Source organism: Entelurus aequoreus, linkage group LG01, assembly GCF_033978785.1.
Source record: "Entelurus aequoreus isolate RoL-2023_Sb linkage group LG01, RoL_Eaeq_v1.1, whole genome shotgun sequence".
Classification (NCBI taxonomy): domain Eukaryota; kingdom Metazoa; phylum Chordata; class Actinopteri; order Syngnathiformes; family Syngnathidae; genus Entelurus; species Entelurus aequoreus.
In genome coordinates, this window is record NC_084731.1 from 63333784 (window position 1) to 63346160 (window position 12377).

General features: G+C 42.7%; 1 protein-coding gene across 5 annotated transcripts in view; it reads right to left on the reverse strand.

Moving 5' to 3' along the window:
• LOC133655653 (plasma membrane calcium-transporting ATPase 1-like) overlaps positions 1–12377 on the reverse strand; it is a 232155-nt gene that overhangs the window by 43709 nt on the left and 176069 nt on the right. For all 5 annotated transcript variants that reach the window (XM_062056042.1, XM_062056033.1, XM_062056016.1 and 2 more), the window contains 4 exons: positions 8642–8856; positions 8337–8579; positions 3228–3469; positions 2928–3165 (listed from right to left, as the gene is read on the reverse strand). In XM_062056042.1, coding sequence (XP_061912026.1) covers positions 2928–3165; positions 3228–3469; positions 8337–8579; positions 8642–8856 — 938 coding nt within the window. The remainder of the gene's footprint in view (positions 1–2927; positions 3166–3227; positions 3470–8336; positions 8580–8641; positions 8857–12377) is intronic.

The window sequence follows — 12377 nt, forward strand, 5'->3', positions numbered from 1 at the left end:
ATATACATATATACGTATGTATATATATATATATATACATATATAAATACGTATATATACGTACGTATAAATACATATATATGTATGTACAAGCCCCGTTTCCATATGAGTTGGGAAATTGTGTTAGATGTAAATATAAACGGAATACAATGATTTGCAAATCATTTTCAACCCATATTCAGTTGAATATGCCACAAAGACAACATATTTGATGTTCAAACTGATAAACATTTTTTTTTTGCAAATAATCATTAACTTTAGAATTTGATGCCAGCAACACGTGACAAAGAAGTTGGGAAAGGTGGCAATAAATTCTGATAATGTTGAGGAATGCTCATCAAACACTTATTTGGAACATCCCACAGGTGAACAGGCAAATTGGGAACAGGTGGGTGCCATGATTGGGTATAAAAGTAGATTCCATGAAATGCTCAGTCATTCACAAACAAGGATGGGGCGAGGGTCACCACTTTGTCAACAAATGCATGAGCAAATTGTTGAACAGTTTAAGAAAAACCTTTCTCAACCAGCTATTGCAAGGAATTTAGGGATTTCACCATCTACGCTCCGTAATATCATCAAAGGGTTCAGAGAATCTAGAGAAATCACTGCACGTAAGCAGCTAAGCCCGTGACCTTCGATCCCTCAGGCTGTACTACATCAACAAGCGACATCCGTGTGTAAAGGATATCACCACATGGGCTCAGGAACACTTCAGAAACCCACTGTCAGTAACTACAGTTGGTCGCTACATCTGTAAGTGCAAGTTAAAACTCTCCTATGCAAGGCGAAAACCGTTTATCAACACCACCCAGAAACGCTGTCGGCTTCGCTGGGCCTGAGCTCATCTAAGATGGACTGATACAAAGTGCAAAAGTGTTCTATGGTCTGACGAGTCCACATTTCAAATTGTTTTTGGAAACTGTGGACGTCGTGTCCTCCGGACCAAAGAGGAAAATAACCATCCGGATTGTTATAGGCGCAAAGTTGAAAAGCCAGCATCTGTGATGGTATGGGGGTGTATTAGTGCCCAAGACATGGGTAACTTACACATCTGTGAAGGCGCCATTAATGCTGAAAGGTACATACAGGTTTTGGAGCAACATATGTTGCCATCCAAGCAATGTTACCATGGACGCCCCTGCTTATTTCAGCAAGACAATGCCACATAGTAAAAGAGTGCGGCTACTAGACCGGCCTGCCTGTAATCCAGACCTGTCTCCCATTGAAAATGTGTGGCGCATTATGAAGCTTAAAATACCACAACGGAGATCCCCGGATTGTTAAACAACTTAAGCTTTACATCAAGCAAGAATGGGAAAGAATTCCACCTGAGAAGCTTAAAAAATGTGTCTCCTCAGTTCCCAAACGTTTACTGAGTGTTGTTAAAAGGAAAGGCCATGTAACACAGTGGTGAACATGCCCTTTCCCAACTACTTTGGCACGTGTTGCAGCCATGAAATTCTAAGATAATTATTATTTGCAAAAAAAAAACAAAGTTTATGAGTTTGAACATCAAATATCTTGTCTTTGTAGTGCATTCAATTGAATATGGGTTGAAAAGGATTTGCTAATCATTGTATTCCGTTTATCAATCAATCAATCAGCTTTATTGTCCATTCTTACATGTACAAGACACATAAGAACTGAAATTACATTTTCGGCACAATCCCGCTAAGAGCAGACATACGTTACAGGGAGACAAGACGGGACCGCCAACGGATCAGCCTCACTTAGGCGCTCCTCAAAAAGGTGGGAAAAAGGTGACATTGGGGGGAGGGGGGAAGTAAAAAAAAATATCAGTCTGAGGCTGGACCCTCAGGAATGGTCCAGACTGAGTCCGAGGAAAAAAACCTCACATAGCATGGCACACATAAACAAGGTACATTTAATCACAACAACTCGCAACAAAGTCATCCAACAGGACCTTGGAGGCCAGCAGCTGCTGTTGAGCGCTGCTCAGCCCCCACAACCCCGGAGGAATAAAGCAGTGGTGAAGACGTTGATTTGGGGAGGGGTATGTGCGTGCATGTATGCCCAATTAACTTGGGTGAGATGTTGGATTGTCTTTATGGGCCGAGGCCGGCCCCAAGAGTTCAAGAGTCCGACCCAGGTGCTTTTGAAGAAAAGGGAAAGGTCAAAAGCGTCCATCTTTGAGGAGTCCTCGGGGGAGTGTTTTCAAACAGCCTGTTCCTCAAGGCCATTCGAGGGAGTCAAATCGTAGATTAAGATGTTGTTTTTTTCTTCGAGCAGTCAAAACAATGACATTCCTGCTCTATATGCTGGCTCTGACAATTCCAATTTATTCTTTCTGTAACATCATCAAGATGGAATCTACCTTGCGATTCAAATCAGCAATCGCTCCAGTCTGTGATCCCACAGCACGACCCAATCCTTCCATTGCGTTGAACAGCCTGTTGGCCCCTTGAGTGGCTGCCATCGTCTTCCGAATTTGACGATACACCAGAGCAATGCCCAGCCCAATCAGCAAATGCCCTGCGATCACAGCTCCAAATAGGTAGATGTCTTCCACGTCCTCGATGGAAAGGACTGAGAGGCACATGATTCTCCAAGTATTCCAGGAATCTCTCACGTACCCCGCAGCAATGGTTCCATCAGGGCAGCCAGGCTCCCCCGAGCCTCTTTTCCTTGTCGAAAAGACTGTGTCAATTGCGTCGAGAGTCCAGTTGATCAAATTCATTTTGATGTTTAGATTTGAGGACAGCTCAAGAAAAGAGGCTTCAAAATAGTTCAGACAAGACAAAAAACAAAGAGAGCAAGCAGGGAAGGAGGGAGCGGAGAGAGATGCGACCGCCCTCACCAGTGGCAAGACAGAAAAGTTTATATTTACATCTAACACAATTTCCTAACTCATATGGAAACGGGGGTTGTAGTTTGAGTGGTCGCCATGACACTGGACACCTTACCTCAGGTCTGACGGGGTCCTCAATGCCGACCACAGCGATGCAGGTGAGTTCGCTGAGGATGTCGTTCTCTTTGTCCCAGTTTGGCTCTCCTGCCTCAGCGGGGAAGTCCCTAAAGGCCACGCAGATGGTCCTCAGACCATCACAGGCCATGGGCTCGATCACCTTTCGCACCATCTCGTCTCGGTCTTTGGGCTTGAAGACACGAAGCTGGCTGTCAGTGTCCAGGATACGGGAGCACCTGAGAGGGGAAGAGACGAGATGGTCCGTGGTCCTGATAAAGATCTAGGGGGGCCTTCTTACTTCCTGAGGATGATCTCCGAAGCTCCTTTGCTGTACATGCGGAAGCCTCCGTCTGGTTTCTTCAGCACCGTGCTCATGGATTTACGGGAGGAGTTAAAAGTGTAGACCTTGTAGAGCCTCTCTTCGGGCACCTCATCTCTGATGGGCTGGTAGTCCCTCTTCAGTTCCAGCACCAGTCCCAGCAGAGCGCACTCTGTCTTGTTTCCCACGTGACGGGGGAGACCGCCTTCTTTCTCTGGAGGCTGAGAGAAGGACAACAATTAACACCAACTGGAGTTTCACCAAGACTGCCAGTGGTCGAATATATGGTACATGTGTAGTCAATAGTATATATATATATATAGTTTACAAAAACACAGGATAAGTTGTAAATTCCTTTGTGCTGGCACATACTTGAGAGTATTTGGTGATGATTGGTTGAATGGTGGATGGGTGTTTTGCAATTTGGACGCATTGATTGATTGATGGAGTCTTTTATTAGTAGGTTGCACAGTGAAGTACATATAATAATACCTGGGATTTATATAGCGCTTTTCTAAGTACCCAAAGTCGCTTTACATGTTAAAAACCCATCATTCATTCACACCTGGTGGTGGTAAGCTACTTTCGTAGCCACAGCTGCCCTGGGGTAGACTGACAGAAGCGTGGCTGCCAATTTGCGCCTACGGCCCCTCCGACCACCACCTATCATTCATTCAACATTCATTCACCGGTGTGAGCGGCACCGGGGGCAAGGGTGAAGTGTCCTGCCCAAGGACACAACGGCATGGTAAGAGGCGGGGAGCGAACCTGCAACCCTCAGGTTTCTGACACGGGCGCTCTACCCACTACGCCACGCCGCCCCACGCCGTACATATTCTGTACAATTGACCACTAAATGGTAACACCCGAATAAGTTTTTCAACTTGTTTAAGTCGGGGTCCACTTAAATTGATTCATGATACAGATATATACTATCATATATACTATCATCATAATACAGTCATCACACAAGATAATCACATTGAATTATTTACATTATTTACAATCAGGGGTGTGAAGGGGGGTGGGGGGTAGGATATGGACAGCAAGTAGTGGACATAGAGAGAGAGAGAGAGAGAGAGAGAGAGAGAGAGAGAGAGAGAGAGAGAGAGAGAGAGAGAGAGAGAGAGAGAGAGATCAGAAGGCATAAGAAAAAGTATCTGCATTTGATTGTTTACATTTGATTATTAGCATTTGATTATTAGCAATCCGGGGAGGGTGTTAGTTTAGGGTTCTAGCTGCCTGGAGGTGAACTTTTATTGCGGTTTTGAAGGAGGATAGAGATGTCCTTTCTTTTATACCTGTTGGGAGCGCATTCCACATTGATGTGGCATAGAAAGAGAATGAGTTAAGACCTTTGTTAGTTCGGAATCTGGGTTTAACGTGGTTAGAGGAGCTCCCCCTGGTGTTGTGGTTATGGCGGTCATTTACGTTAAGGAAGTAGTTTGACATGTACTTCGGTATCAGGGAGGTGTAGTGGATTTTATAGACTAGGCTCAGTGCAAGTTGTTTAACCCTGTCCTCCACCTTGAGCCAGCCCACTTTGGAGAAGTGGGTAGGAGTGAGGTGGGATCTGGGGTGGAGGTCTAGAAGTAACCTGACTAGCTTGTTCTGAGATGTTTGGAGTTTAGATTTGAGGGTTTTGGAGGTGCTAGGGTACCAGGAGGTGCATGCATAATCGAAAAAGGGTTGAACGAGAGTTCCCGCCAGAATCCTCATGGTGCTTTTGTTGACCAGAGAGGAGATTCTGTAGAGAAATCTCGTTCGTTGGTTAACCTTTCTGATTACCTTGGTTGCCATTTTATCACAGGAAAGGTTAGCCTCTAGAATGGAACCTAGGTAGGTGACCTCATCTTTCCTGGTGATAACAATGTCACCCACTTTTATAGTGAAGTCATTGACTTTCTTAAAGTTGATGTGGCACCCAAACAGGATGGATTCCGTTTTACCCAAGTGTATGGATAGCTTGTTGTCAGCGAGCCAGGTGCAAGTTCTACAGAGCTCAGCACTGAGGATTTTCTCCACCTGTGACTTGTCCTTGTCGGATACCAGCAGGGCAGAGTCATCCGCAAACAAAAACAATTCACAGTCGCATGCCGATGACAAGTCGTTTATGTATATTAGGAACAGTAAAGGTCCCAATATACTGCCTTGGGGAACTCCACAGGTCACCGAGAGGGGGGGACACGGTGCCGTTCACCTCTACCACCTGCTCCCTCCCCTCCAAGTAAGATTGCATCCAGCTCCATGAGGTTTTGTTAAATCCAATTGCTCTGAGCTTATCCAACAGTATAGCGTGGTTAACGGTGTCAAAGGCCTTCTGAAGGTCCAGCATGACCATGCCGCAGTATTTGCCCGCGTCCACCTCATGTTTGATGTGGTCGGTCAGATAGAGAAGGCATGTGTCAGTGGAGTGGTTAGTTCTGAAGCCGGATTGGAATCATCAGTAGTGTGCCCCTGGGTCACTGGGCGTTTCGGCCTTATCACTAGACGCCCTCTCCAGGGGTGGCCAGCCACAGGGTGATCGGCCCAGGGCGTGCGTCAATCCCAATTAATCATGAGTCGCTTGGTGTTGAACAGCAGACTTCTCATGGGACTATGCATGGCAGGGGAGTCCTTTTCCCTGAGTCAAGCCTAAACTGACCGCATACCTCCTGGCTTGCTACTTGGGGGCCCAGCAGGGGTCTTTCCTCCCCATGAACAGCCACTGGCTGCCTCTTTCGTCTGCCTCCGATGCAGCTTTGATGGCTATACGCAGGCGTTGGCCTCGGACTCCCAGGTCTACAAGCAATTTGGTGGTAGATCTCGCCACAAAGCCTCTGCAGCCCACCTCCACTGGACGGACCTCAGTGTTCCAGCCACGATGTTGTGCTTCAGCTGCAAGCTCGGCATAGCGTTGGTGTTTTCGCTCGTAAGCCTCATCCACTGAGTCCTCCCAGGGTACTTTTGTTCGATGATGAAAACCTTTTTTTGTGAAGGGGACCAGAGCACCACGTCCGGTCTCAGGGTGGTCACAGCAATCTCCTGAGGAAACAAAAGCTGCCGGCCAAGATCAACCAGCATCCTCAAGTCGCGGGCTAAGCATAGCTGGCCTCGCTCAGGTGGTATGGAGCCGCTCCTGACTACCTTAGCCCCTTCGCGGACAAAGGTAATGGTCTGCTGGTGGTTGGCTGCTGGTGGTGGTAGGGAGTTGATGGTAACTCATTTGTCCTCCAGGGTGGACACAAGGGTCTTTAGGACTTGATTGTGAAGCCACGTGTAACATCCTTGGGTGAGACTGGTTTTGCACCCTGTGAGAATGTGCTTGAGGGTGGCTGGCATGGAAAAAAGGGCACACAACGGGTCTTCGCCGAACCACTGGTGAAGATTAACTGGTTTTGGAAGGATGTCGTATGTAGCTCTGATGACAAAGCTCAACTGCCTCGCTTCCATGGCCCACATATCCTTCCAGCTGATCTTCCTCCTCTCCACACTGTCCCATCTCATCCACTGACCCTGTTTGCCCAGAGAGACTGCCTTGGCCCATCTTGCAGCCTCCTCCTGGCGGTGTACTTCGTCCACCACCATCTTCCTCCGTTCTGGTGCTGTGGCCTTACTCCAAGCCGGGCGGGTAGCTGTTAGCCCAAAGCCTCCTCTTCCTTGCTGGACATAGCCCACAATGTCACCATGTCTGAGAGCTGCTGTTGCTTCTTCCACTGCTTTGGCTGGTCTCCATTTACGCCCTGTCGCCAAGGTTGGTGCATTGTTGCTCACTACCAAGTCTCTGGATTCATTCAGTGTCATCTGGAGTCTTGTTTTTGCACACTTGAACTCCTCTGTGAGACTGGTGAGGGGCAGCTTGAGGATGCCATCTCCGTAGAGGCCTATGGTGGTAAGGCATCGTGGAACTCCGAGCCATTTTTTGATGTAGCCTGTGACTATATATATATATATATATATATATATATATATATATATATATATATATATATATATATATATATATATATATATATATATATATATATATATATATATATCCCATCATACTGGGGAGGAGATCTTGCCCCAAGTGGAGGAGTTCAAGTACCTAGGAGTCTTGTTCACGAGTGAGGGAAGAGTGGATCGTGAGATCGGTGCGGCGTCTTCAGTAATGTGGACGCTGTATCGATCCGTTGTGGTGAAGAAGGAGCTGAGCCGGAAGGCAAAGGTCTCAATTTACCGGTCGATCTACGTTCCCATCCTCACCTATGGTCATGAGCTTTGGGTTATTACCGAAAGGACAAGATCACAGGTACAAGCGGCCCGAAATTAGTTTCCTCTGCCGGGTGGCGGGTCTCTCCCTTAGAGATAGGGTGAGAAGCTCTGTCATCCCGGAGGAACTCAGAGTAAAGCCGCTGCTCCTCCACATTGAGAGGAGCCAGATTAGGTGGTTATGGCATCTGCTCAGGAGGCCATCCGAACGCCTCCCTAGGGAGGTGTTTAGGGCACGTCTGACCGGCAGGAGGCCACGGGGAAGACCCAGTACACGTTGGGAAGACTATGTCCCCGGCTGGCCTCGGGATCCCCCGGGAGGAGCTGGACGAAGTGGCTGGGGAGAGGGAAGTCTGGGCTTCTCTGCTTAGGCTGCTGCCCCCGCGACCCGACCTCGGATAAGCGGAAGAAAATGGATGGATGGATGCAATCATACTGTAAGGACCTGCTGGTGTTAAATATTATCGATGTTCAATCTCTCATGATCGTGAAAACAGCGTGTCTGAAGTGAAAGTGAAAGGGGATTGGCAGAGAATGAAGTGTTGTGTATCTGCATGGGGGCGGACTTATGTGCATGGAGGGAATTGGGCCGGTCAATAGCATTAGATTGGCAATAAAAGTTAAAAAGAGCGTTGGACTTTGTGTGATTTCCTCAATAAACTATATTACTTTCATTTGTTTTCACGTATAAAAACTCCCATTTTTAAGGTGCGGCGGTTTTTATTTTGCCGTGGTGATAATTACATAAGGATAAACCGTACAAACTTACTGTTCTGCTCACTCATCACACGTTAGACATGATTAGGTTCTAAGTACTGTGGTCAAGTCTAATTGGATCCAAGTTGAAGATCTCACCAGGATCTTAGTAGTGTAGGCTGAGTTGATGGAAATACTGTTGACCAACACTTCCAGGGTCCCGGGCTTAATGACGTCCGGCTCCGGCACGTTCTTATAATACGTGTCGCCGATGTACGCCTGCACCACCGTCATGCGGTTCATGGTCAGCGTGCCCGTCTTGTCGGAGCAAATGGCCGTGGCGTTGCCCATGGTCTCGCAGGCGTCCAGGTGACGCACCAAGTTGTTGTCCTTCATCATTTTCTACAAGACACAGGGAAAGGTGAAACCCCGCATGGCACACCCCGGCTCCTCTCCATGCTTACTTTGACGGAGAAGGCCAGCGAGATGGTGACGGCCAGGGGCAGGCCCTCCGGGACGGCCACCACCAGCACGGTCACGCCGATGATGAAGAACTTGACAAAGTACTGGATGTAGATGGGCGTGCAGTCCGCCGTCCACGAGTGACCCTTGACGGCAAAGGTGTCGATGACAAAGTAGAGGATGAGGATGATGACCGTCACCGCTGACATGATGAGACCTGGCGGGAACAAGCGGACCTGGTTTCAAGATGGACAACTTCTCATGTATGCAGCTTCTACCTACACTTATTGTTATGAAGCTGCTTGGTTTGTGTTTCACAGGTCAAACATCAGGAACACAAAGAGGAACAATGTTCTCCAGTGTTGGATGTGGTCCTTTTCAAACGTGGAAGACATCCAGTTTTTGGTGATCATGTAGGTCAAAATGAATAGTGACTCATGCTGTATATACAATTACATTATATAACATGTTGGTGATTATGTAGGTCAAAATGAATGGAGACTCATGCTGTATATACAATTACATTATATAACATGTTGGTGATTATGTAGGTCAAAGTTCACGAGGTCAAAATGAATGGTGACTCATGCTGTATATACAATTACATTATATAACATGTTGGTGATTATGTAGGTCAAAGTTCACTAGGTCAAAATGAATGGTGACTCATGCTGTATATACAATTACATTATATAACATGTTGGTGAATATGTAGGTTAAAGTTCACAAGGTCAAAATGAATGGTGACTCATGCTGTATATACAACTACATTATATAACATTTTGGTGATTATGAAGGTCAAAGTTCATTAGGTCAAAATGAATGGTGACTCATATACAATTACATTATATATCATGTTGGTGAATATGTAGGTCAAAGTTCACCGGGTCAAAATGAATCATGCTGTATATAAAAGTACATTATACAATATTTTGGTGACTGCATTGGAATTAATCAAATTAATCGCTTCATTTTGCACTCAAACGTTAAGATACATTCATGGTATGTTTTGTCAGTATCAAATCTTAGTTGGACAGTCATTACAATGAAGGTCAAAGGTCATAGACGTGACGGCAGCTATAAATCTGATTCATTTTTTTGGCCCTTATTTGACGAAACATGGCCGCCATATCCCTCCCCCCAATCCCTGAACTCATTGTTATTAAGGTCGATTGAAGTGACGGCCACAATGGCGTCAATTCCGGGATGAGCGCCGTCGCCGTTAAACGGGCTGCAATAAAAGTGAGTGCACTCGCTGCCTGATTGCTCTGAGCGCTATTAAAGGGACAGGCCCGCCACCTCAGGTCAGGTCAGTTCTGATCCCGGGTCAGATGGCTGAAAGATGGACAGCTTTCATTCAGTCCACCTTGACATTTTCCTGACAAACGTACGATAATAAATAAATGATACATAGGTGTTTACAGTCATTAATAATAACTAATAATAAATAAAACATAGGAGTTTACACACATTCATAATAATTAGTAATAAACGATACATAGGTGTTTACACACATAAGTAATAATTATACATAGGTGTTCACACTCATTAATAATAACTAGTAATAAATAAAACATAGGAGTTTACACACATTAAAAATAATTAGTAATAAATGATACATAGGTGTTTACACACATAAGTAATAATAATTAGTAATAATTATACATAGGTGTTTACACACATTAATAATAATTAGTAATAAATAAAACATAGGAGTTTACACACATTATGAATAGTTAATAATAAATAAAAAATAGGAGTTTACACACATTCATAATAATTAGTAATAAATGATACATAGGTGTTTACTAGGGGTGTGGGGAAAAAATCGATTCAAATTCGAATCGCGATTCTCACGTTGTGCGATTCAGAATCGATTCTCGTTTTTAAAAAATCGATTTTTTATTTATTTATTTTAAATTGTTTTTAATTTTTTTTATTAATCAATCCAACAAAACAATACACAGTAATACCATAACAATGCAATCCAATTCCAAAACCAAACCCGACCCAGCAACACTCAGAACTGCAATAAACAGAGCATATGAGAGGAGACACAAACCCGACACAAAACAAACCAAAGGTAGTGAAACAAAAATGAATATTATCAACAACAGTATCAATGTTAGTTACAATTTCAACATAGCAGTGATTAAAAATCCCTCATTGACATTATCATTAGACATTTATAAAAAAAAAAAAAAGAACAATAGTGTCACAGTGGCTTACACTTGCATCGCATCTCATAAGCTTGACAACACACTGTGTCCAATATTTTCACAAAGATAAGTCATATTTTTGGTTCATTTAATAGTTAAAACAAATTTACATTATTGCAATCAGTTGATAAAACATTGTCCTTTACAATTATAAAAGCTTTTTACAAAAATCTACTACTCTGCTCTACTACTCTGCTTGCATGTCAGCAGACTGGGGTAGATCCTGCTGATATCCCATGTATTGAATGAATAGAAAATCGTTTTGAATCGGGAAAAAATTGTTTTTGAATCGAGAATCGTGTTGAATTGAAAAAAATCGATTTGGAATCGAATCGTGACCCCAAGAATCGATATTGAATCAAATCGTGGGACACCCAAAGATTCACAGCCCTAGTGTTTACACACATAAGTAATAATAATTAGTAATAATTTTACACATTAATAATAATTTGTAATAAATTAAACATAAGTGTTTACACACATTAATACAAATTAGTAATACATGACAATACACACATTAATAATAATTAGTAAAACATTATACATAGGTGTTTACACATAAGTAATAATAATTAGTAATAAATTATACATAGGTGTGTACACACATTAATCATAATTAGTAATACATGATAGATAGGTGTGTGCACACATTAATAATAATTAGTAAAACATTATACATAGGTGTTTACACATAAGTAATAATAATTACTAATAAATTATACATAGGTGTGTACACACATTAATAATAATTAGTAATACATGATATATAGGTGTGTACACACATTAACAATAATTAGTATTAAATGATATATAGGTGTGAACACACATAAGTAATAATAATTAGTAATACATTATAGATAGGTGTGTATACACATTAATAATAATTAGTAATACATGATAAAAAGGTGTGTACACACATTAATAATAATTAGTAATAAATGATATATAGGTGTGTACACACATAAGTAATAATAATTAGTAATACATTTTACATAGGTGTGTACACACATTGATAATAATTAGTAATACATGATATATAGGTGTGTACACACATTAATAATAATTAGTAATACATGATATATAGGTGTGTACACACATTAATAATAATTAGTAATACATGATATATCGGTGTGTACACACATAAATAATAATTAGTAAAAAATTATACATGGGTGTTTACACGTAAGTAATAATAATTAGTAATAAATTATACATAGGTGTGTACACACATTAATAATAATTTGTAATACATGATATATATATGTGTGTATACACATTAATAATAATTAGTAATGAATGATATATAGGTGTGTACACCCATAAGTAATAACAATAAGTAATAAATGATACATAGGTATGTACACACATTAATAATAATTAGTAATACATGATATATAGGCAGTGTTTCCCACACATTCATTTATTTGTGGCGGCCTGCCACGAAAGAATTACGTCCGCCACGACTCGGATTTTCTTAATTTTTATTTTCGGGATTTGAATGCATTTATTTTGAAAGGAG